The sequence below is a fragment of the Pituophis catenifer genome, unplaced genomic scaffold, assembly GCF_029215685.1.
Source record: "Pituophis catenifer annectens isolate HBS135680 unplaced genomic scaffold, rPitCat1.0.hap2 SCAF_6, whole genome shotgun sequence".
NCBI lineage: Eukaryota > Metazoa > Chordata > Lepidosauria > Squamata > Colubridae > Pituophis > Pituophis catenifer.
Genome location: NW_027256886.1, coordinates 27,632,684 through 27,660,011, shown reverse-complemented (window position 1 = coordinate 27,660,011; position 27,328 = coordinate 27,632,684). Strand labels below are relative to the sequence as shown.

Below are 27,328 nucleotides of genomic sequence, written 5' to 3'. Positions count from 1 at the left end.
AGTAACAAATGACATTTGAAACAGTAACATTGACAGAATGGAAAAGTGATATACATTTCAAATTAATAAAGTTCAATAAGACAGTGATTACTTTTTTAATATTTTTAATATCTTTTAATATATAGGTTGTCATAAACAATATCCACCAATAAACTGCTTTGAAAGGAAATATATTAAATACTTAGGAAATTTTATACAATAGTTTTGAGTAGGTAATCGAACAAGGCAGCTGAATTTGTTCAAATACAATTCCTTCTCTTATAGTCATTTGCCATCTGCTTCTTTATTTAGGGACTGTATTAAACTATCATGATAGTTTTCATTATAAAAATTAAAAATTCCTTCCTTTCCCCAAACATTGTACCTCTGGGCACCATCACTCTTCCTTATCCCTATTTTAAATGCAAGAAAATTGTTGTATTAAAAACCCTGGAACAGTTCACATTTAAACGGCCAAGCATATGAATGAAAATTAAAGTGTGTCAAAATAATCCTATTATCCTACTAATTAGGGCAACCAATAATCAAGGTTAGTTCATCCATAACACATCACAATTCTCTGTTCATCAAGCAGCAGAGGCAGAAGCTTTATAGCAGCTTTAGTAGCAAAACAACAATAACAATGAATACATAATCCTTCACCAATCTCAAAATTGTTTACTGGTTATACTTCTCTCTGGATTATGCATCCAGAAAAGAAACTGTTGTATGCATACTGGATTATGCATGCAGAAACATTCTGCTTGACAATAAAAAGTGGTAATTTATTGGAAAAAAATAAGAGAGTTAAAAACAGAGTGAAATAGGCAAAACTTTCAAGATACATATGAAAAATTTTGGGGGGGAAAGACACAGGAAGTTCATATGCTAGAAGGAGGAAACATTAAAGGCTGACCATTTTTTTTTTACCTCAATGCTGGATGGTTCTGTGATCCTCTAAGAAGAAGATATATCGTAAATATAATTGTAATGGCAAACAAACTTAAATAAAGCTTCAATATTTACTTACTTAAACAGATAAGGATCACAGACAGGTAAAAAAGCAGTGGAGAAAGGAGCAACTTCCAACTTCCTGCTGGTTTCTCCCATTGCCTTTGCTTGTGGGAAGCTGGCAGGAAGTATTGCACATCATGATCATGACTGTGCATGGAAGGTGGCTCAGTGGCTGAGCTTGTCGAAAAGGTCGGCAGTTCAGCGGTTCGAATCCCTAGTGCCACGCAACTGGTTGAGCTCCCGTTACTTGTCCCAACTTCTGCCAACCTAGCAGTTTGAAAGCACGTAAAAAATGAAAGTAGAAAAATAGGAACCACCTTTGGTGGAAAGGTAACAGCATTCCGTGCACCTTTGGCATTTAGTCATGCCGGCCACATGACCACGGAGACATCTTCGGACAGCGCTGGCTCTTCGGCTTTGAAACAGAGATGAGCACCACCCCCTAGAGTCAGGAACAACTAGCACATATGTGCGAGGGGAACCTTTACTTATCATGACTGTGGGAATGCTGCAATGGGGACAACATTGCAAATAAAACTGGTGTGAACATTACAGGAAATTTCAATTCCACAGGAATAATAATAATGGGTCACTGATGTTTTATACATCCTTTAAGTTAGTGGATTTTAGGTACCTTGATTCAAAAAGTTTTTGTAGCATAATGCAGTCTTTGGGCTAACTTCAGGGAACTTTAGTAGTATGTAGATAGTAATATAACCCTAGTCTCTTAATTGTTCATTCATAACTCTTGACAGCTTTTAGCCAATGTAGACATGACCTTTTAAAAATGGGTTTATTACATTAAAAGAAAATAAGGAATCCTTGTTCCAGAACAGATTTTCAATTGGAGAAATAGGGAGTGGGCTTCTTTTCATGTAGATGAACTGTTATTTGCTTGTACGTTTTCGCAGAAACTTAATTCTTGCAAAATATAAATGTAGAATAGAGAGTGCAAGTTTTGAGACTAAATAAAAATCCTTTTATTTATTTGAAATTTTATGCTTCCATAAAATTAAATTTCCAACAATTCCTTAATAACAGAGGTGGCAGTGTCCCAGGGAGCAGGATGGTGGTAGTGCATAGCAAAGGGCAAGGCAAGGCACAGTAGCCAAAGACAAGTGGGGGAAGATAAGCGGGTGGGGGAAATTGAAGCACATCCTGTTGTAAATGTGGTCAGGCAGCCAATAACCAAATTCTGATCACATGAAAATAGATGTTCTTCAATGACAATAACTTTTGAGAACCAGTATAATTACCATTCATTCAGTGCAGTCATAACTTGGAACACTAGCTGAACAATTGGTTGTTGAGCGATGAGAATCTGTAAGTTTGTAAGTACTCACATGGTTTCACTTAGTGACTGTTTCAGTTAACAACCAAGCTGTTTGTCCCAATTGTGCTTACTAAACGAGAACTGTATGTAGAAAACTGAGGTAAGTGCTGTAATTTCTGGGGTAGTTCATACCTGACTTATAAACTAAGGTGGATGTAGCACTTGTTTCCTGCTAACAATAGCTTATTCATATTTTAACTATGTCTGGACTGTTCACCATGGCCAATGCTATTCAAATGAACAAAAATAGTTTTGTTTCATACCATATTTATCTTGATCTTCACAAGATTCAAAGTACTATCAGTGTTTGGACAAGATTTATTCAAAGGACTTATGGGGGGGGGGGTTGGATTTAATCGGGTATAAAGCTGTATTTTTAATATATTGTTATTTATACTACTAAGTCTTATACTACCAAGTCTTTAAAATATTGTAAGCTATATACACAGGATGGTAGCACTATCAGATCAAGGCTGCTAACTTCTGAGGAAATGCCAGATAGCAGCATAGGGTTGCTCCTTTTGCTGCCATCTAGTGGTCATCTTTTTGTTTTGTTTTTTGCAGTTGAGATCTGAAAGATCTGATTACTAGAAAGGTGATTTCCCTCAGCCCCCCCCCCAATTTTTTTTAATGCCATATACTGAGAGAAAAATAAGAGAAATGAAATAAATGTCTTTGAATTATGTATGTGTAAATGACTAAGATTACAAGAGACTCTAAGAATCATCAATATATTAGTCCTGAACTAGAAAAGCTTAAACAGCAAATAAAGTGGATATCTGGGATTGAATAATTTACAGAAACACCCTTATAAAAGCTGTAAATAAACTATGGCAGACATTTATCCAACCACCTGAAGTTGACAGTGTCACCTTACCAATGAATATTGAAAAGAAATAAAAAGCTATTCAATCTTAAATTGGGTTGATATAAGTAAGTATATCACCCACTATCCTACCGTATTTTCCCAAAAATAAGATCCTGTCTTATATTTTTTTGAACCCTGAAATAAGCACTTGGCCTTATTTCCATGCCCTCAAAAGCCCGATTGGGCATATTATCAGGGGATGTCTTATTTTGGGGGAAACAGGTATCTATCATATTTAGTGACAAAGAGAACAGTAGATTCTTCTGTTACAGTATGAATATAAAGTTTCAAAGAATCTTAAAATCTTAATTTTAGCTTGTTTGTTATCTGTAAGATGATAGAGAAAACAGTTACTTCCTGATTGGCTTTCAGTCAGATGTCAGAATTGTAATGTACTTATTTATTAAATTTATATTGCCACCCATCTCAAACAAGTGACTCTGGACAACAAAAAAATATAACATCAAATTACAAAAATACAGAGAAAAAAAATAAATGTATACAGCAACTGAAAAAATTATATCACATAGATGTTTACATATTGTAATATAACATAACATAACATTGGAGGAAGTAACAATTTACCTTGTTACTTCCTCCAATATCCAGTAGATGGTTCTAGTGTACTACAGATATATCTTTTTAATTGGTACAGAAAGCACAGAAATATACTTTAAAAAACAGTCCTTCCTCTCCCCCATTATTTTAAAACTATTTGAAAATTCTACATATATTATTTTTAAACTTTCTTATATCTGTGTATCGAATTTTTGCAAGTTTGTGAGAAATATACTTCCCTACCTGTACATGATTTTTTTCTGATAGGATATTAAACAGTTTTAATATCCAATTTTAGCAGTTTTATTTTTGGGAATGAGAAATGAAGAGAAAAATGAAATTATGAAAGCCTTTGATCATGATAATTCTTAAATTAAAAGTCAAACACCATATAAAGTAAAAAAAAAGACATTTTAAAAGTCTAATGTTGACAAGATTGTTTGACACAGTATAAAAATGTAGAAACACGTAAAAAAAATCAGAGATATGTAACAGTTAAAACTCAAACAGAAAGTACTAGAAAAAAATACAATATGTGAGGAATTATGTTGGTTGTATTATTACAATGGAAAGGAAGAGACTACTAATTAAATTCCGCACATAAATTCATAAAGGCAGTGTATATGTATTTAATCTTCAATTTTAATTCTCATAGAACATATGGTGCTATTTGAACTTGTTTAATATGCTTCAAATATGCACTCTGGATTGAAATTAGCACTGGAAAAACATTTCACATATTCAGTGCTCAAGAATAATATTTAAAATGTTAATGACTTCAAGTTCAAGTTTCATATTACAATTCCCTTATCAGATTCAAAATGTTGATTCTAAAATTGGTTTCAAGGGACAATTCTAAGCAGTTTATCAAGGATAGGTTAAAGCTATCAAGGATAGGTAAAATATCTAAGAACCATTGCAACTATTACCTGAATAATCAAAATTATTTCCTATTTGAAAGTATCATTCTATTACATAAAACTATTCTGAGGAACTGACATAAATTTAAGGGATAAGTAAACAGAATCATAGCTATATTTAGTAATTACAGAGGGAGCAATATAGCTATGCTTTATGACTGCAAAATGGAATTATCTTCACTTAGGCACCTATCAAATACTAAGAAGGTAATTGCTAGAACTTAATATGTGGTTTGCATTTCTTTAGTTTGGTTACAATCAGTTGCCCCCCCCTCAATAAATAATAAATAATCATAAAAAATGGAAAACAGGAATTTGCCATATTATTTTTATATGTACCAATATTTCCTAAGGTCAGCTAATACTATTCTGTTATTTATGAACCTCCATATTCTGCATATATTCAATTATTTCATGCAAATTGAAAACTCCACCTTCTTAATTTAGTTGGTTTGAACTACATAACTATTGAAATTCAAAATATAAGACCTCTTTCTCTATCCCGTGCACTCACTTTACTTGCAGCAATGAAAATATGAGATTTTTGCTACTTTAGGCCAGGTTACTTCTTAATTTTGTTCACTGATATTGAAACATATGCCTAACTAAAAAGTTACATGGAGGATAGACAGTCTCAGCTTTCTTTATTCTGAAGCATCCCATAGGCAACACAGACTGCATAACAATGTTCTTGCCCTCAATGTTATTATGTAACTGTAGTTTGTTCAAAGTGGAGCTGTAGGTACATAACCGAAGCGCATGCATTTTGAAATCTTTTAGGGAAAAAATGTCATTTAACAGAATATAGGTTCTGTATCTCTCTCATTTAGTAGAGTGTGAATGACAGTCTAATAGTCAAATTTTCACATACAATATAAAGTAATTTCCTAAAATTACCACTGCTATTATTACAGGTGTCACTTAAGATGGTGCATACTTGTTTGGAACATACAAATTGCAATCTGAGCACTGCATGTGAAAATGATTCAAAACAACCCAGATTGAAAGCATTTTAACCATCTCACTGTCTGGTGAGATAGTTAAAATGCTGATGTGCTAAGTCTCAGCCATGGAAATTTACTAGATTAGTTGAACACATTCACCCTCTCAATCCAACCTACCTCACAGGATTGTTGTGCAAATAAAATTATGAACTTCGTCTTGAAAACCTGGCATTTGGCGGACTATAAACGTAACCAATAGTAGACCAACTGCATTTACAATCTAGCTAATCATATTTGGACAACTTCTGTGTACACAAGGGAGTAGTTTAAATAATTTTGTGTAGTGGTGGAATAATATATATACATATGTATATTGTATATACATATTGTATATACATAATACACATAAAACTGATTTAAACCCACCATCGCACAAATGCATTAGTCTGATCTTAAAACGTAGCTTTTCCCCCCTTTTTTTTGATCACCTGGGCGTTAAAAGGAACTCCCCATCACTTGGACAGCCTAGACGTGTGACTCAGTATCAATGTGGGACATATAGTTAAGTTTTCCGAATGCTATTCTCTCACACACAATCCTTTCTCTTTGTAAAAACAACCCGTGCAGCGCGGCTGATCTCTGCGGAAAGCCAGAGCTGCTTTGGTCAGCCGCGAGTTTTAGCAATCTCCGAGAGTAAGAACAGCAGGCTTAGAGGGGCAAAGGTGAGCTGGAAAAGTACGAGGACGGTTGCGGCCCACTCCCTCATTCGCAAGGTTTTAATGGGAGAGATGTTCAAATTAATTGGTCCCGGGCAATTAACCGAAGGTCAAGACAGCGGGGAGCACCGGCCCCAGCGCCCTCTCCTATTCCAATAAAGGCAACATGGCGGACGCGGCTTATTTCCTTCATTCCGGCTCATTTCTCCCTTCTTCTTAAACAGACCGGGACTTTAAACAAAAAAAAAAAAAGACACAAAAGCGTTCAGGAGACAACACATTGTCATGCAGCGGGATCTAGGAAGGTAGGCATAATGAAGAGCACCACAATCCATCCGCCGCCCCCTCCCGGGTCCCACTTGGACGCGCTCGCGCAAAGCCACACCCTCTTACGCCCCTCCCCCACCCCTCCACTATTCAGAGCCTGTCCGGCTCCGCCTCCCTTCCATCCTCCCCTTTGTCAACCTGATACGGCGAAGAATACCCGAGTTGCTTCCCCTCCCTCCGTGCACAGAGTTATAGGAAGCTGCATCCCCATGAAAGAACCGCCGCTCTCCCCGTCGCCAGCCAGCCAGCCAGCCAGCCCGCAACCTCGCCCGAGCCTAATCCCTCACGCGCCTCCATTCGGATCGGAGGCGCGCGCCGTTAGCGCCAGTGTGGCAGCGGTGATTGCTGGAGCTCCTCCCCTCGAAGGGGGCGGGGCGACCCTGTCCGGCGGGCTCTCGGCGGCGGCCTCGGCACCGCCCCTTCACCTCCCCTCCCCCTCCCCTCCGTAACTTGGCTGCTTTTTATCAGGCGAGCCTCGCGGTGGAGAGTTTATCGGCGCTGGCGCTGCAGCGTGGGAAGTGCGGGGCGCCAAAGGACGGGAGGCAGTGCCCGCGAGGGGGGTGCCCCGCCGGCTGGTCCGGCCGGCCGGCCAGTTGGTCGGTCGGTGGCGGCGGCGGCGGACGATGCTCCGGCTGGTGTCGCTGAAGTTGGGGCGGCTGTACCGCTACGTGAAGCTGGCGGTGCTGGGTATCCTGGCGGCGGCGCTGGCCCTCAACTCGCCTTCGTTGCTGGCCTCTCTGCAACGCAACGAGCTGGCCGAGCGGCGCTTCTTGCAGCTGAACAAGTGCCCGGCCTGCTGGGGCACCAGCTGGTGCCGCAAGTTCCTGAACGGACAGCTGCGCCTGGAGAGCTGGGGCCGCCTGCGCCTCCTCGACTTCCTCAACGTCAAGAACGTCTACTTCGCGCGCTATGGGGAGCCCCGCGAAGGCAGCCGCCGGGTCGTCCTCAAGCGCTTGGGCTCCGCGCGGGAGCTCGCCGACATCGACGCCAAGATCTGCCGGCGCGCCACCGGCAGGGGACGCTGCGACTTGCTCCAGGCCCTTCACGCCACCGAGTTCGCCAGCATCAACGGCGACGTCCGACTCCTAACTCCCGACGTGGTGGAAGGTTGGTCGGACCTGGTGCACTGCCCCTCGCAGCGCCTCCTCGACCGCCTCGTCCGTCGCTACGCCGAGACCAAGGACTCGGGCAGTTTTCTGCTCCGCAACCTGAAGGAGTCGGAGCGCATGCAGCTGCTCATTACGCTCGCCTTCAACCCGGAGCCTCTCGTGCTTCAGGTAAGGGGCCGCCGCCGCCGCTGCCGGGTCTTCACGCCTCCCCTTGGCCGGGGACCTCGCTTACCCCCGCCTCCTTGTCTCCTGCCCAGGTAGCTGAATTGCACGTCAGCTAATGGTTGTGTGAAAATGACCGCAAACGGATGGCCGAAGAAAAGGATTTAAAGCTTTATCTCCATCTGTAGGTGAAGCCCTAGTTAAGCTTTCCTGCCTCATAATTTCGAAGATCAGAAACTATCTTAGCTGAAGTAGGAGCGGTATCAATATATGGTGTATCTTCAGTATCTTCTACATCTTGAAGGCTTTTATCCATCCAATGCCTTGTATAAGGCTTCTCAGTTTTCGTAAGGTGCCTCAAGGCTCTGGCTTTAAAAGTACAGCATGGGTTTCCCTTCCCCATCCTCCCTCTTGGATAGAGTAGCAAATATGACATTAATAGCTGTGCAGAAACTGATTTTAGGTCGTCTTAAATGTTTATGTTTAGAATTGGTACAATGGTACATCTTAATGGCTTCTCAAGTGCCAAGTGTTTAATGAAAAGTGTATGGTGTACCTCTTTACCAAAATTTTCAAAATTGAGCTCATTCCTTTTTCTTTCTTGTTGACTAGCTAGTTTTGCATACTTTGAGTGCCCCCTGAATCCAGGTATTGAATGGCATTTCTTTTGGTTGTAGAAATGCCCCCCAAAGCCTTAAATCACAACTGAAACTATTTTGCATTCATTAGAGTTACTTGTGTATTGAGATGTTGAGTGCCTGCCTTTTAATATTTTCTTCAGAACATAAAATAGAAAAGAAAAACAGGAGATATGCTAAGCACTTGTTTCGAGACAATGTAGCCAAAGTATTTAAATATCTGAATATGTCCCAAGTAGTGTATTTGAATACTAATGTAATCAGTTGAAATTTAGTTAAATCAATATTATTTCAATTTCAGTAAGAAAACATGTATTATAGAGTGGAAAATATAATTCCTTCTCTGATTATGTTACAGTATAAGCAGTGGATATAATTGTATTTTGATTATTTACCGTGTATTGAAATGTATCTTAATCTTCTTTGTTCATAACTTACTTTTTTCTAAACTTCCATTTCTTTCCAGCAATTATTATTGCTTGAAACTTGTTTCTCAGGTAACAGGCTTATGGGGACAGCCAAAAAATGAAAGATGTCCTCCTGTTTGAGGCTTCAGTTAACATAGCATTCATTCAGTTAATCAGAATTGCTAGACATGAAGTGTGATTTTTTGACAGGCATCAAATTCAGTAATTCCAGTTACATTTTTAAAACAATGCTATACAGAACAGAAAGTTTAGATCTAATTTATTACTGGGTGTTTTATGTTGAGAAATATGACTTATTTGACACAGTGTATTCATTATTTTAGGTATTCACCTGTTAAGAATATGTTCTATGTCATCAGAAATAGTTAACAAATAGAGGGACAAAATTGAGACTAGAATTACATAGGTGGTCATTGAACAATATACATTTTATTTTGCACATATAAGCTGTATAATGCAATAATTAAGTTTCTCTAATTGTACAATTTTATACATCTTTCACATTTTGTAAAAGGCAGTATGTTTGTGAAATAAATGGTTAAGTCACTTTCAGTTATTGGAATGGTTGACAAAAAAGGGATAGCTGACAACATAATGATCTGCTGAAACAGCTTGTGCTCTGCTGAGCACTAGTGACTTGAAATGTAACACTATATTTCTAACTATTTTTAAAGGATGTCATTAACTTAGTCTTCTCCCACAAACATAGCTGATAAAGACTTTTATTGTGATTTTTCTTGCAGATTCCCTTTCAAATTAATTTTTTATGCTTTTATATGTGTAAAAGTTCTGCATAGTTAAAATTCTTGAATTAAAAACTTGATAACTATTGCTTCAGTTATTATGATCTAATCTTTAAAATACAATCATATATAATATGATTGTAAATAAATAATTTGTAAAATCATTAAAGATGTTGATTCTGCATGAAAACAGTACTGTTAGATGCTGAAAGAATTAACACATATACTTCACAATACATGTTTATTGTTGGATTAATTGAGGTAGTAAGGCAGAGAAAGTGTACATTATTTTATTTTGGTGGATATTGAACATAAAGCTTGGTTAGGTTAGACAGAATGTTTTTTCTTGTTTCTCATTTTGAAACAATTTGTTAAGGGCTTTAAATATTCAGGATACCTCTATATAACATAGGTACATTAATTATCTTTCCAGAAATAAATAACTATACCATTTATGCCTTTGCATTGCTTAAGAACTTCCACCAGAATTTATTTAAATATGCTTCTTTTTAAAATGTCTAAAAGATTTCACATTAACAAAAAAAAAAAAAAAAAAAAGGAAAAGGTAAGTATTTTATGTATCCTTATGTATACATGAGAACTTGTTATTTTTCTGTGTTACAAGTATTTGTATTATTACAGTTGCCAATATTTCTTGTATCAGGACTACTATGTCATTTTCATGTTAGCAATGTGTCTTGGTCAGAATATTCCTGGCCAGTGATGGATAATATTACATGTATCCAAAATGCACACTTTTGTGTCTTCATACAGTTAGCTTGTGTAATGTATGATACATTATCATTGTGAATATTGACTAAAGGGATAAAGAGACCTTATAATGATGTAGTTGGACATTAGCCAGATTCATCTTAAAAATACTTAGAAAGTAAATACTATAATACAGTTACAGGAAGATTTAATAGTTGATTGGTGCTTAAGAAGAAATGACAGTGCACTAGCAATAATAGTTTGTAGTCTGCATTTGTTGCCAGAGTCAAAGCTAAGCAATAATTTAGAATTTTATAAACGGCTAAGCAATTTGGGATTCTGTTACTTGATAAAGCATTCTAAGTTAATTTCTATGAAACATTTTGCTGGCTATAATTGGAAATAGGATACTAATCTCAGTGGATCTTTGGGTGATTCTTCATTATATACTTAGGTTTCAGTAACCCAATTAGGTTGTACAATGCACAATTACACATTTGTGCACAATTTCACAATAGTTGACTTTTGTTTTTTTAAAGTAGCATTGTTGCTTTATATATAATGATAAAAAGTATTTTTTAGAACTACTTTGTAAATCAATGGGACAAATTTGCTTGATAGTTCTGTGAAAGTGATTTGTGATTTATAAGAATTCATAAAAGTGCATTTTTTGGAACATATAACAGCTAAAAATGAAAGAATATATGGAATAAATAAATTGCAAAAAACGTACATGTGCTCATACTATTATTAATTTTTTATCATCTGCATCTTTTGTTAAAATTCTGCTATTTATCTGTACAACTAAGAAAAATAGGAAAAATAGAGAAACACAAAAATATTTCAATGAATAATTTTTCAGAATTATAAATTAATACTACATAAAATTGTAAGTTGTTAGCATAAAAGTATAATACTGCAAACAAAAATAATGAATACAACAGAAAGAATAATTGAAATTGTATCAGATTTAAGGTGAATCTTTATAATGAAATAAGCATGATCTAATTTTTATATTAGCTTGTTTTTAAATTGCAAGTGGTTTTTTAAATATAATTTTATTAAAAACACAAAAGATAAATTAATAGAAACTAATAGAGTAAGAAAAAAGAAAAAAGATCAGAGCTAAAAGTGTGAAAGCAAAAAAAAAACCTACAAAGAAGTAGTTAATGGTTTTCTGTATAGCAGTTATATAGTGCATTCAGAAAGTATTCAGATGCCCTCTATTTTTGTCAATTTTCTTATGCTGCAGCTTGATTCTACAGTTGTTGAAATTATTGTTTTCTCATTAATCTACACTCAGTACCCCTTAATGACAAAGTGTAAACAGAAGTTTATAAATGTCTTTAGTCAAACATGATAAAATGTCCTTTGTTGGTCACATGTCTACTTTATCAATTTTTTTATTTCTTCTGTTTCAAATGTTGATAAAAGTTCATATATTTTAATAACATGTCTATCATTTGTATACAGTTTTATTTCAATTCAGTCTTATAGTATTCAACCCTTAAATTATTTTATCTGCTTTAAATCTTAATGTACATAAGAAAACCATATCGGTCTGCTACCCAGGTTTCTGTTATTTTATCTTATATTGATAAAATTCTAGTTTCTCAGGATAAGTTAGCCATTTGCATTTGCTTATTATTTCTTGTCAGTAAAATACTTATTCTGAGACTCAGAAAGGTGATTGGGTATTACCTGGCTTTGTATCTTTTTATATTAACAATATTGCATGTCAGACATATTGATTTTTAAAATCTACATTAACCTCAACTGTATTGTATCATAAGCATCCATGCCACCCAAACTCAGGTTTTTCTAACTTCAAAGGTCTTCTATTTCTCACAGTATCTACTCCTTCATTCAAATAAAACAACAAGCTGCAAAATATAATTCCAAATCAGGTTAAACCCAATACTTTGCTTCCGTTCTCATATTGTAGCACCTTGTATTTAACTCTTATTTTTTTCCACTATTTAAATCAGTGGTTCTCAACCTTCCTAATGCTGTGACCCTTTAATACAGTTCTTCATGTTGTGGTGACCCCCAACCATAAAAATATTCCTAAAACCATTGAAAATATGTGTTTTCCGATGGTCTTAGGCGACCCCTGTGAAAGGGTCGTTCGACCCCCAAAGGGGTCGCGACCCACAGGTTGAGAACCATTGATTTAAATTATGTATCAATTGTAAAAACAGGTATTGTGTGGAACAAACACATTTTAGGCAATACACTAATAGTAACCACAGAAATTCTTCCCAGCAAAGGCAACTGTAGTTTCTCCAGTGCTGTGGAGTCGGAGTCGGAGTTGGAGTCGAGGAGTCGGAGTCGGAGTCGGAGGAAATTTTGGTTACCTGGAGTCGGAGTCAGAGTCGGCAAACAATGCACCGACTCTGACTCCTACTAAATTTAGATTGGAATTAAAAAAAAAGCAAGTTTAAATGTCCCAATTCACAAAAAGTGAATACATTTGCATATTAATACAGAGGAGTCGGAGTTGGGGAGTTGGAGTTGGAGTCGGAAGTACAAAAAACTGAGAAGTCAGAGTCGGAGTCAGAGTCGGAACATTTATCTCCCGACTCCACAGCCCTGAGTTTTTCTATCTTAAATTTTAACTTCATTCCATGCCTTTACATAATTATTTTGTTTTTTAAATATTTTATTAAGAATTATAAATGAAAAGAAAAAAATCAATTACAAACTAGAAAAATTACCAACAGAAAATAATAAAGGAAAAGGGGGAGTGTGAAAAAGAAAAAGAAAAAAGAAGTAACTTCTCCTTTCATCCCAGTAGGTAAAAACAATTTTAGTAGCTTATCACTATGATATCTCTAAAGAAATGTGATTGAGAAGTATTTAAATTTTGCACTAAGGATCTCTGTTCCTTTTTAATTATCTTCTGGCTCCAAAATCCAGTCTTCAAAGTTTTCTTAACATTAAAAAAACCCCCCAAAGCAATCTCAATTTTCCTATGAAAAAATATCTTCTAAATAATTCAGAAGTATAATCCCAAACCCTCTGGACTCTTAATATATTAACTTCCCAATATTTATATGCTAAGCATCTTATTTGCTGCATATAAAAAAAAATATTTTTAAAAACTTATTTAAAAAAATTAACAATCTTATCTTTTAAGGACACAGAAAGTGACCCAATATATACAGTAAGACCTTGTTTGTCTGAAGGGTCTTAATCTCTCATTCACACACACACACATACACACACACACAAAGATAAGGGTCCGTTGAGTCTTCGTGAGTAGGAGCTTGATGTAATCCTGACTCCCAGAACTTCAATCACAAGTTGGCCAAAAAAATGGTAGTTTCCTCAGTTTATTCACAAGGAGTATCTATCCAGAGTCATAAAAATAATCTCAACTATCACTGCTTGTTCTGGAGAGATTACATTATCTTGGATCCAATGGCGATTCCCTCACAAAATCTGTCTTGCTATCTAGTGAAAGTCACCAAAAATGTCGGCTCACCATGGCGCTTAAGGGAAGTAATTACTGATGTCTTGCTGGCTTTCACTGGATTTACACAACTAATTTAAAACCATACAATCCGTATTTGTTATCATGATACCCAAGTATTTTATGTCAATCTTAAAATCCATTTTATTCATCAATTCTGTTTGATCTTGTATTTTCATCTTTGACATCTGTTTATTGATCTTCCCTATCTTCCCTACTAACACACCAAATTCTTTTAATTCATTTATTAACTTATTTTTTTTAATTTACCTATTCAAGTTCCTTTAAAGAATATTCTAAAAGCAATACCAAGTTACTGCAAAAGCTCTTATGAGTCTCTGTTTTAATCTTTATTCCCATAAGCCTCTTATTTTATGCCTCTATTCAGTATTTCAAAAACCAAAATAAACAAAAGATAGAATTGCTGACAGCATTGTTTTATTCCTTTTTGTATCTAACATAGTTTTGTTAGACATTACATTTAGATTTGTGTTTTGTATGAAGTATAAATTGATCTTACCTATTTTATAAAATTCTCTTCAAAATTTGTATCTTCAGTGCCTTGAACAAAAAAGCTTAGTTCAAAGACCTGTCTAAAACCTTTCTAACACAGTCCTTTAACTTTGTTTTAGATAAAAACCCACGTTGATCTTCATGAATAATTCTTGCAAATTATTTTCAATTTATCAGTTAGAATTGTTTCAAACTATTTGTAACCATTCAATAATGTTATTGGTCTATACTTTCTTATTAAGGTCAAATCTTGTCATTCTTTAGGTATTAGTGCTATGCTTTAGGTATTAGTCCTTCAATGCTCTAACATCTTTTGCCCCTGTAAGAAAGCATCCATAGTGTTTTGTAGAGCTTGCAAAAGTTCATCCTCAAAGCATGTAGAATAAGCACCTGATAATCCATATGGCCCAGGCACCTTTCCTGGTTTAATCTTTTTATAGCTAAATGTAACATAATCAGTGACATTGATGCATATTCCTCAGGCTAGTCTTTCTACTAAGACAAAATTATAATTCTTTCCAGAAAGAATTACATAGTACCTGCCAGTTTTGATCAAGTGCAAAGTCGACTCTATATACTTTATAGGAACATCAAGGTTTACTAATATTTAATTGAAATACAACTGGCAAGATAGAAAACTTAACAGTTTAAGATTTGTTTCATTCTATAGTGAATTATCTTACAGTATTTTTGTGCTTTGTAACATTTCTTCCATTATGACCAAAAAAATCAAACTGATTTATTTCATTTCCAAATTTGAACATGAATCGCCTATTTTTGGAATCAGCATTGAAGTACTGTATTACCAGTTTTGTTTGGTAATATTTACAGTAAATGTAGTATTTGTTTTCCCATTATTGCCTCTCGGTTCTGTTTAAATTCTTCATTAGCTTAATTGTACAATTTTGATTTGCTTAGTTCCATAAGTTATGAATAAGGCCCAGTAGTTTTGCATTTTGTGTTGCAAGATTTTCAAATTTGGTCAAGATTCTTGAGCATCCTGCTTTGTTTTTGTAATTTCTTTTGAATATAATGTTCATCTGAAGATTCTGAAATTAATGAGGCCGCATATCAGCATTCCAAGTACAGAACTCAAGTCTTTATTTTAGTAATGATTAAATTTTGCAGTCTATGAGATGATCTCCCCAGAAATCACACATTTCGTTCGTTCATTTTTATGAAGGAAAATAGTATTGAATAAAGGTAGAGATGTATAATTTTGTCAAACTAGAAGACTATGAATTCTAAGCCTACTTTAGGCATGAACAGTGAGTCAGCCCACACTAGAGAGAAATTTCCTGAGGATGGGCTCCAGCACGAGTCTGAAAGCTCAGAAGACTAAACCTCTGATCTTGGTGACCAGCCCAGATTGGATCCTGAAACATTATCCTGGGACGTGTATATTCGCCTTAATTCATGAACAGTCAGTCTCTCTCAGTCCAACTCATGTCACTGGGTTGTTGTCATGGGGAAAATAGGCATTATTATTAAGTTCGCTTGAATTAATATATATACATATACAAATAAAATCTGGATTTAAAAAATTTATTCTATGTTTAGATAATACAACTATAAATATTTACAGATAGATTAGATTAGATTACAGCAATTACTTAGATGTACACATTTACAGATATAATAAAGAAAATAATTAATAAATTAAGATTCTTGAAAAAATGGAATGTCAAGCTATTATTTAAGAAAAAAATAAAATTTATAAAGGTATGATGAACTAGAGAAATCAAGTTCATAAATAGCTTGTGGTAGTATTTTATTCGAAATAAAATCATTGTGTATCTGTAGGAAATGATAATATCTTCATTGTTGAACTATTAAATTTGAGCCTGAACAATTACTACAGTGGGTATGGCTGTGTGCCTTCTAATATTGTATATCCATACAATTTTCTTGGCAAGGTTTCAAAAGTACAGTTAGTCCTTAATTTACAGCCATAATTGCATCCAAAATTTCTGTCGCTTCAGTGCCATTGTCGATCACTAGGATCACTTAGCTGGCTTCATGCCTAAGGCAAGACTAGAAGAGTCTTCCAGTTTCGAATCCGAGGGCCTTGATCACCTCACAAAACTGGCTCAAGTGGTACTTATGCACATTTATACCATTTTTATGAGTGCCACCTATTAAATGTCTCTGTAGATGCATTTGTTCACAGTCCAACATAGATCTGGAAGATGTGTACTGTGAGTGCATGCATTATAAGTTATGAAACCAGTGTAATCTGTAAGAACAAAAGTCTACACAGCTTTCATGGATTTATTTTGCCTTGATTTTGAACTGCAAAGAGAAAATAGTTTTTTTTTTTTTCATTTTAAGCTGAAGAGCATTTACAGGTATTATTTGCTTAATGATAGTAACTAGGATTGGAATTTGTGTTGCTAAGCAATGTGTGTGCATAGTGTGCTATCATCTGACCAAATCAATTACTGATGGCAATCTTGGGCAGTCCCTGTAGCCATTCTTAAGCAAAGACCATGGGTTGTTAAATGAGAACCTGCTTGCAACTTCCTGCCAATTTCTAGCAAGCACAGTTATTGGAGAAGCTGGCAGGAAGTTGTAAGTCTTCGATGGCTCACAGACCACCAGTGGTAGTTGCTGTGGAGTGTGGAAGGCATGTAGGTGTTTGCTGCAGCCTGGTGTGAGTGTGGCCGAGTATTGAGTGTATGTGGGAAAGTGGTAGGAGCAATTTACAGGTACAACTTGCATTTTCCCAATTTACTTTTCTTGTGGGACTGTCGAAGAATACAAATGGCAGTCATATGACTGTGGAACATTGTAATCATTGTAAGTGCCAACCAAGCACCAGGATTGTGATCATGTCACTGCAGGAGTGCTTGGATGGTAAGTACCGCCCTGTTCAGCCCCATTGTAACTTCGAACAGTTGTGGAACAAATGAGTGATCATTTACAGAAGATTACCTGTAACTGATGTGTGGCCCATCATGATATACAATCCTGTACTTTGAGCATTACACTCAAATATTGCGTAGCCCTTTCTTATTTCTTGATATTAAAGTAGTAAATTCACATATAATCTTTCTGTTACATGTACATGCACAATTTTATTATTGACAGAACAATCCTCAATAGTGTAAATATTTTTACACCATCTTTTTATCTGCATCTCCTATGTCATTTTCAAATCCGAATTTAGACCATATCTAAAAAGATATCATTTACAACATTAAGTCAGAAATACTAGGGCATAATGTTTTTTGGTGTGTCTGCCATATACCAATTAAAGTTTGTAATTCTTCATTTGTGTTATATTGTTGCACTAGAAATACTAGTAGTATTAATTTTTTCTCACCAGTTTTGTGAGTCTCTGTGTCTGCTTGCCACATATTATATTTGCTGTTGGTGGCAAATAGATTAGAATTTACTAGTGAAAAGGAAACTGAGCTTCTTAAAAGTTTAAATGCATATACTGTATGTTGTTATTTGCTGGAAAAGATACTACTTTCACACTATATAGTAGGACAATAGAAGCAGCCTATCATCAGTAGACAATATTTCAACAACACTTATTCCTATCACTCTTGTGCTAAATAGAACATTTAAGTTAAAATAGGTATGAGAAAATGAGATATGCAATTCTTGCATAAGAACTGAACTATTAAATACCTGTTCCTTGTGGCTATTTGTTCATTAATGTATGATTTCCCTTTAGTGCAGCTTGACATGATTGTACTAATCTATTGTACTGATGACTTAATGTTAGTGATTCCAGGACGCTGGAAGAATTCTGGCATGTCCTGTTTCTCCAGTAGATTGCTATTCCAGTGTGGTTTCTTTAATGGAATAGAATCTTTCTTTTTGGAAGATTACTTCTGGAAGACTGCCAACCCACCCTTGGAACAGTCAGATCATCGTTCTCTAATAGACAAACTAACTCTCCAGATTTTCTGGAGTTTCCCAATTTTAGGGATGTGGTATGGTTTTCATTTATTTAATATATTAATGTAATTTCTTCAATCAATGTAATAATTGTTTGCCATTGCTTAAATCTGGAATATACTTTTAACTTTCCATACCTTATATTCCTGGTGGTCTCCCATAAAAGCATTAACTGATCTGACCTTGCTGAATATTTTGAGATCAGGCAAGGCAGACTGAATGTTGCCACCTAGCCAGGCCACTTATCAGAACAATGTTTCTCAATCTTGACAACTTGAAGGTGTGTGGATTTCAGCTCCCAGAATCTGTAGCCAGCATTGGGAATTCTGAAAGCTGAAGTTAACCCATTTTCAAGTTGCCAAGGTTGAGAAACACTGAGACAAAATTCCTTTTCTATTTCTATTTTATGATTGTCTGAAATCCATTAGTATCTGTTTAATTATAGTTATTTTGGAATAACTTGGAATTCTTGTTATTCATGTTCAGAAATAAAATCGAATGTCCATGTCTCTCTGTGGTCATGCATGATTGTTTATATTGCTATTTACAAAACTTTGGAACATGTATGTAATTACTGAAGACCCTGAACATTCTTGAAGAGTTGATCTTAATTTTAATTTTAATTATGGCAGTCCCTAGTTCTAATCTGGCAAACTGCTCTTTGGATTTGTTTATACTGTGATTTGCTGTATTGAATGCAAAGTGTATTCAGTGCCAGGTATATGTATTACTTGCTGGTACTTGCATCTATCTTATAGTTTAATTTACAAGTAATTGTTCTTTATACTCCTTGACAGTTAACCCTAAAGCAGTTGCAGCTATTTCATAATAGTAGGTCCTTTGATGGCTTTGGGCTTCTTGTCACATATGAAACACCTTACCTTTCAGAATAATTCAGGAAAGTGCTGAATATTTGTTTTCTGTGTGCTTTTATAAATTATCCTTATTGGGCTGTGAAACTTTAACTTTGTATGAATTGGCTTTAGCTATAACTGGATTTTAGTATTTTGCTTGCCTTAATATTTTTATTGTCAGTTCTTAATGATTCAAAATTGTTTCAAATTGCCTTCATTCTTAAAAGCAGCCCATAAACATCTAAATTATATTGAATTATGGAGAGATTAGTTATACTCTTAAATTGACAGGTTGATCATTATACAATATTATATTGCAATACTCAGTCACATAAATGAAATCACCAACCCTGGGATAAAGATTCACCTAGGTAACTATAATTTGAAAGTCACAATATCTGAAAAAGAAAACCAATAATTTGGGGACTTTCTGACTATATGAGAGAACCTATCTAGTTGGGGAATCGGGCTTAAAAGGATATAATATAATTATGGGAGAAATGGAGAGTTTAAATAAGGACTCATATTGGATTGTTTCTCAAGGGAATTTTTATTTTATTTCTCTGTATTGTTTAAGAAAAAAAATGAAATACTGTATTTTCTGGCAGTTTTCATTTTTCAAGGGGCACTGTAGTATTGAGATTGGATATGGTAAGTGTAGCTTTTTCACGTGCTTACTTATTTTAGTAAACTTGTGCATTCATCCAGCTTTTTCTGGACAAGTCAGGGGCCAAATGTAAATTAATTTATCTGTTAGGTTTAATGAGAAAGCAATACCATAAATGTTGATTGACAGTTTTGTCAAAGCTCAATTTTCTCCTATTGGAAATAAATAATTTATTTAGGATATTTATAGGTATCCTAGTGTGTTATGAGAACGTATGTTTCAGTGAAGTAGAATAAAGTTAAAAAACTCTGGTATTGAGATCGAGACATAAAGTTCATAGTTTTGCTGTGCTAAATTGCTAGAACTTAAAATATAATAGTAAATTTAGAGATTTTGAAGTATTAGAGTAGAATAGGTGATTTTGAATTGAGTTTACAAACATGGACAGATGAAGAATTATATGATGAGAATACATTTCATAATTCTTCCATTTTGGAAGCTCATAACTCTAGAATAAGTTTCAATTACAAACATAAAACATATGGAGATTTTATACAAAATGCTGTGTGAACATGCTTTTAATATTCAGCCTTAATAATTGGTTCTTCCCATTACAGAGTTTTCCCTCTGATGAAGGATGGCCATTTGCAAAATACCTTGGCGCATGCGGAAGAATGGTAGCTGTAAACTATGTTGGAGAAGAACTATGGAGTTACTACAGTGCCCCTTGGGAAAAACGAGTGGACCTGGCATGGCAGTTAATGGAAATAGCAGAACAACTAACAAACAATGGCTTTGAATTTGCACTCTACCTCCTTGATGTCAGCTTTGACAACTTTGCAGTAGGTCCTAAAGATGGAAAAGTCATAATTGTGGATGCTGAAAATGTTTTGGTGGCAGATAAAAAGTTAATCAAACAAAGTAAGTTGGCTTCTATTTTATTCAGTGGCTTTTTAACAATTTAAGCTATGGTTTGATTTTTCTTCCATCAGCTAAAAATGATTGGTGTTAATACAGCAACAAATTTTAAAATCATTTTTATTTTTGCATGTATTTTGCATGAACAACTTTAATTTGTCAGTATACTGGCAAATTGAAGAAACATGAACTAGGGATTTTTGCTGCTATGAAATAAAAGTGGTTCAGTCCTTGGGGGACATACTATAAGTAGCCAGAGCAAAGAATTTTATGAGGATATACTATGGACATCCCAACAAATGTGTTTAGTTCTTCTATTTTGCTTCTTAGCTATCACTTCTTGGGCAATAAGATACAAAAAAAAAATGTCTAGGTGGTGTCACAAATTAGGGCAAGCTTTAGATTGGTAGATCCCAAACCATTATATTTTGGGTGGCATACCTATGTATGTTCTGACCTGCCTGTGTGATAGAATGGCCTAGGAAGTAATGATTAGGCAGTGATAATTACTCTGCCATAGAGTTTTTTTCTCTTAATGTCATAGAAATTATAGTACTCAGTTTAAGAAAGTTAGTTTTTTAACAGTTGATCTCCTTGTAGACTGTATATTTATTTTCCTTTTCTTTAACCTGATATGAATGTCCCAAACATCCTTAAAATCGTGTTTGTGCCTTTTTTTCAAACTGATAGTAAACATGCCAAAAACAGCTTTAAATGTTGTTTGTAATTATGTACTTTAAACAAAAGTCCCATGATAAGATGCATCCAAAGTGGATTTTGATCTTGTGACTTGTTCTGTTACTGTTTACTTATTGTTGTGTTTTCTATGCATTTCACAGATAAACCTGAAAACTGGGATGTATGGTATGAAAGCAAATTTGATGACTGTGATAAAGAAGCTTGTCTTTCTTTCTCAAAGGAGATTTTGTGCACTCGGGTCACTGTGGATCATAATTACTATGCTATTTGTCAGAACCTTTTATCAAGACATGCCACCTGGCATGGCACTTCTGGAGGACTTCTTCATGATCCTCCAGCTGATATTGCCAAAGATGGTCAACTTGAGGCCTTGCTGGATGAGTGTGCCAATCCAAAGAAGCGATATGGTAGATTCCAGGCTGCAAAAGAATTACGTGAATATCTTGGACGATTAAGTAATAATGTGAGGTAGTTCATAGTGGGCAGACAGTCAAAAACTGTATCGTGCTGGGGCAAGGACACAAGGACAAGTGAATTCTGAACCTGAAGCAAGAAAGCAACCAGAATGAGAAAATAAATTGCATAACACTGTTGCTACATGAAGGTTGACAAAAGTTACATATCCTACTACAACTTGAGCTACTTTTAACTGAAATAGGAAGACTGAAAATATAATTGAATTCACTTTCTCAGTAAGATTTCACTGTATTGTGAGAATGCTACACTTCCTTGGAAAGTCAAGTTATATGGGCCTGTTTTAAAGGCTTTTATTTCTGATGTCATTATCCTGCTCTTATACAACTTACAAAAGAAGCATTTGCATAGATGCTGATAATCCAAGGTGTCCTTGATTGTTTTTGTAACTACTAGATTTTCATTTAATGTTGTGTGCTTTCTGAGTACAGGATTCCTCTTCTTATTCTGTTGTTGAATTCCTTTTGTTTCATATGTTTGTATGCCTTATTAAAGATATGCTTGTAAAAGCTGTCTTAAATGTTGTGTGACCCTAACCTAGTTATGTTGGAATTGTTTATATTTCTACTGCAGGTAATACTTCACATCTTAGTTAAATAGAAAATTCCATCCTTTCGGTGTATAAAAGTATATGCTCATCAGGGAATTGAAATATACAAACTATTTCAATGAAGACAAACAGTTTGAACCTGTCATGCTTACATTGATCCAGCAGAAATAGTGGGCTATTAGAGACAGCCATGACTACAGAAAGACTGATTATTTCCATGGATCAACTTTAAACATGACTAAAAGTAAACATTTTTTTGTGTTGAAGAAGCACTAGATATATGAAAAAATTTAAAAATTGCTACCATAGTAAACATAAACCAAAGAAAATGGTTATGTGTAGTCTCTAATTGCTTAAAATAATGTACTGTAGTGGCACTAGCCTACTGACAAACATTTTAGTCAGTTATTATCATTCTACTACTAGTTAAAAACAACATACAAATGAAAAAATGCTTAGCAGGCTAGCATTTATTCTGTATTATTCACAGTTCTGCTAATTATTGGAACTAATCTTTACAGGACTTAAATTTTGAGGTTTACTATCTAATAGCACCCTTCATGTATATGGTAGAGGGCTTCATTGCATTTTATGTAGTTGCGGTTATTATTTTTTCTCTGATGGTTACTATTTGCCTGAAATTGTTCCCGCAGATCAGGAGTTGAAGAAGAAATTGGATCACTTCTAAAATTAACTTTTAAAAGGTATGGTTTTTTTTATTTACAGTAACTACTATAAAGGTTCTCTTCACTGGAGCGATAAAGTTCTGATCATGATAAAGACTCCTAATTACAGCAACAATTAATTGACTACCAATATTTTAAAGTGGAATCCGGATAAATTGTATACTAAGGATGATAAATATATTACTGAAAAATGTATTTGGACAAGTTGGATATAGCAGTATGAATGAGCTGAAAACTGCCCAATCCATTTCCAAATTCTGAAAACATGCAGAATATGTCAAAGGTATATAAAATAAATGGCAAAGCCTATTGTTTTTCTTTTGGCTTGCTTAGTCATATACTATTCTTTGCAAATTGTGTTTTTACAGTGTTACTTTCATTTAATTGTTGAGCTGTCTCCTGGAAAAAAATCTTGCTGTGGCAGTTTCTTTTATCTCTAATATGGCTGAATCCGAGCACATTAGGCACGTTAGCATCCTACGGACATAATCTATAGAATTTAGAGGACAATATCCTGTTTGTTTATATAAAAATGTAGTTTTGCCTAATTTTCTCTGAATTCTGTTACCATGTATTCCAATAACATTTAGGTTGCTATAGTTCACACTCGAGCAAAACTGAAATGTGAGTTTAAACACTAGCCTACTACAAAAGCCTTGCTTTATCGCAATTTTAATTTAATACCCACACTTTCAAATGGATAAGAAGCATTGTTGCTGTAGGCTTTAAACAACAACACTACCAGCTACTGAGTTGGTTCAACTGCCAATGTTTCCTAGGAGTTTAAGGTTGGAATTCATGGTTCATCTTGAAATACTGGGCTGATAAGCAGGATTCTGATGATAAGTCCATGATTTTCAGTCTACAGGGAAAACACCTATGTGGAAAGCAATAAGTTTTATTCAATTTGCACCTATCAAGTATTTATTGTACAGGGACAATTTATATTTTTAATCATTGCCCATGAATAATGGTAAAATATTTTTGAATGAGATGTTTGGGGTTTGTATGTGCATAAAAATTGTCTTTTGTACTGTAACTGTTTAATTTGGTTATCAAAACTGTTTCCTGTGCCTTTATATTAAGGTTGTTTCTACAACTTCTCTTGAATAATAAAAAAATACTTAATTTTTTTTCTTGGCCTTGCTTAAATGTAATGCACTGGTGGTCCATTTTAATACCGAAGAGGGTTTTTACTCCACCATGAATAGCAACAAATATAAGTACTTTTTGAAAAGGATAGAACTAATTTGTAGAGAGTAGTATCAGTACTAAAATCACCAAATTCGGGCAAAATATTTCTTTTAAAAGGTACTTTTACATGTTTTGTATAGTAGGGAGTGCTATTAAGAAATAGTTCTTTATTTTAATATTGCCAGGAAAATTTCAGGATTTATGGATTGAATTTTGATCTTATTACATTCATAAAGAAGTTAGAATTAGAATTGGGTTTTCTGTTGTATATTCTGTTACCTTCTTTTCGGCTAACCAGAGAAAGATATACTTCATAGATTTGGAAAGTTTTTGGATATGAACTTAACTGGGTAGAAAACAAATTGGCTCAACAAAGTAGCTGTACAGTTGATGTTTTTAAGGTCACTTGCATGTTAAATTATCAGTTTTGGAATATGCATAACAAAAAAGAGAAGTTTATTGGGAAGTGAAAGTAACTGTTGAAATGGATTTCCTCATGCAGAGAGATGACAGATCAATTTATAATTTATTTCAGTTTATGCATCTTGTGCTAAGAAGCAATTGCTGCTAAACTAAATACATTGCTGCTGCTTCCAGAAAAAAAAGTTACCTAGTATTTTAGCTGTGGTATGTTTCGGATCTATACTAATTTTCTATAATTTCAGGTGTATACATTTAGTTGTGATTTTGGAGTTTCTGATTATTATTTTAGATCTGCTTATACGAAGATAATTTTTGTGAAACTACCATGGTACTCTCAAAAAGTAGATCAATTCCATGTTTTTAAAAATATTTTTGATATATTAAATCTAATTAAAAACAAAAATCTTGGCTTCTCCAGATCTATTTTTTTTTTTTTTTTACCCTGAACCACTTTTCTGGAAGTCAAGTCAATAAATTGCTATGCCTTGCTTACTGGTTAAGAGTTACTTTCACCTTTCTAAAAGAGAAAAACTTGTCCATAATGTCTAGGCAGCCAACGGGTGCTGTGTAACATGGCCTAACCTTTTACTTATGTCTCATTCTCTACACGCCCACAAAAATGCATCAAAGCCAAAACCATAATTGGATGTGGGCTGAGCACTGGCACAACAAAAGGAACATTTTAGCATACTACTGTACAAAGATACTGAAAACAAACTTGTCTGAAAAGTTACAAGGCTCCAGAACAATGCTTGTTCTTGCAAACCAATAATATATACTAAAAAAAAAAAAGAAGAGAGTCCTTGATTAATATTCTGAAAAAATTATTGGAGGGGTGGGGGTGGGAGAAACTGTAATCCTTATAAATTACTGAACAAAAGTCCCAGTAACCTCAAGTTACTTAATCATTGAGGAATACTAGGACATGAAATCCAGCACCATCTGGAAAGTTTTATAGCCAGGAACTATAACAGTAACCTCTGATTTTCCAAGGTTGAGGAAATTCTTTTAATCGTACCTAGAAAATACCGATAGTCCTTGACCTACGACAGATCACTTAGCGACTGTTCAAAGTTACACAAGACACTCCAAAACCTACTTGTGACCCGGTTTCAAAGTTATGACTGCTGTAGTACTCCTGCAGTCAATCACTCTTAGGATGGACTGCAGGGATGTTGTAGTGCCTACCCACCCATTCCACTGGGTCCCTGCAGCGACTCATCCACCCAATGGAGATCAGGTGTATATAGCGGCGCAAATCAACTGGAGCTTGCGAGCCTCCAGTTTGCACCCAGCAATCAAGGGAAGATCGGGGCAGATGGAGTTTGCAAACTCGAGCAATCAAAGGGAAATCCCACCCAATAACTTGCAGGACTTCAAGCTTGCTCTCAGGCCCAGCAACACCTAACTTACTTGTTGTTTCAATTCTGAAGAGGCACCTGGCCCTGCAGGATCAGTTCCTTACAGAGCCTCATGGCAAACACTTCCGATTTTGCAACATGTTCTAGTCTCTCGATACTGTAAAGTTTTTTCTAAAGGTTCCTCTATTTTTTAAGTAGGCTCCACAAATTGCACAAACAATTTGACTCTCCTTAAAAAATGGAGTCTCCTTAAAAAATAAAGGCTCCTTAAAAAAAAAATAAACAGTATTACGACACTAGAACATGGTGCAAAATCGAAGGAATTTGCCATGAGGCCTTGTAAGGAACTGATCCTGCAGGGCCAGGTGCTTCTTCAGAACTGAGGGCCTTCCCCCTCTGAGGGCTTTCCTCTGTTCAGTTTAATGACTCATTCATTTAATGTTTGCATCAGAACAAGGGATGGGGTCATTAATTGAGGCTGTTTCAACTAATGACTCTTGCAACATATGGCCATAATGGGCATATACAACTATTATGGTTGTATCTCGAGAACTACCTGTAGAATTTTATTTTAATCTTATTCAATTGAATTTCTCTAAAGACAAAAAACAGATAGTGATGTTTCAGGGCAGCGGTACAAATTCCACAGTTCCTCGCCATTAGTCAAGCTTGTTGGGATTATAGGTAGTCCTCAATTTACAACCAATTGCTCAACGATCGTTCAAAGTTATGGACATCCCCAAAGCTACTTAACATTTGTTTTTGAAGTTATGATTGCCGCACATACCTCCCCCATGGTTATGTGATTGCAATTTGGGTACTTGGCAACTGACTCACCTTTATGGCCACTTGTAATGTCCTGTATGTGACTGTGATTTGCAAAGTTGTTTTGCCAGTTTCCAATGCTTCCTTCTCATCACTGGCAAAAAATGCCTATTGGAGAAAATGAATTGATTCTGCTTGCTTAACAACTGCTGTATTCATTTAATGCTCACCACAAAAATTGTCAAAAACTCAAGTTCAATCATGCAATGCCTCAACTTATTACCACAATAACTTATGATCATAATTCCAGACACAATTATGATCATAAATTGAGGACTGCCTATAATGGAGATTGATCTAAAACATCTTTCAGGCTTTTCCTAACATACTGGATTGGAGCCAATTAAATGTGCACAAAAAAATCTTTAATAAATAACATTTATTAAA

At 35.2% G+C, this 27,328-nt stretch overlaps 1 protein-coding gene across 1 annotated transcript; it reads left to right on the top strand.

The window, feature by feature from the left end:
* The first annotated feature begins 7,282 nt into the window (after window positions 1-7,282).
* Window positions 7,283-22,081, top strand: DIPK2A (divergent protein kinase domain 2A). Its single transcript, XM_070945788.1, has 3 exons — window positions 7,283-7,936; window positions 20,429-20,732; window positions 21,569-22,081. The coding sequence occupies exons 1-3, from the start codon at window positions 7,283-7,285 to the stop codon at window positions 21,898-21,900; spliced, it is 1,290 nt and encodes a 429-aa protein (XP_070801889.1). The 3' UTR covers window positions 21,901-22,081.
* The last annotated feature ends 5,247 nt before the right edge of the window (window positions 22,082-27,328 follow it).

What these genes read in the sequence shown, in the direction of transcription:
- DIPK2A (XM_070945788.1), top strand. Translation starts at nt 7,283, where the DNA reads ATGCTCCGGCTGGTGTCGCTGAAGTTGGGGCGGCTGTACCGCTACGTG. An exon ending in CGGAGCCTCTCGTGCTTCAG is followed by an intron (nt 7,937 to 20,428) that starts GTAAGGGGCCGC and finishes TTCCCATTACAG; the next exon opens with AGTTTTCCCTCTGATGAAGG. An exon ending in TAAAAAGTTAATCAAACAAA is followed by an intron (nt 20,733 to 21,568) that starts GTAAGTTGGCTT and finishes TGCATTTCACAG; the next exon opens with ATAAACCTGAAAACTGGGAT.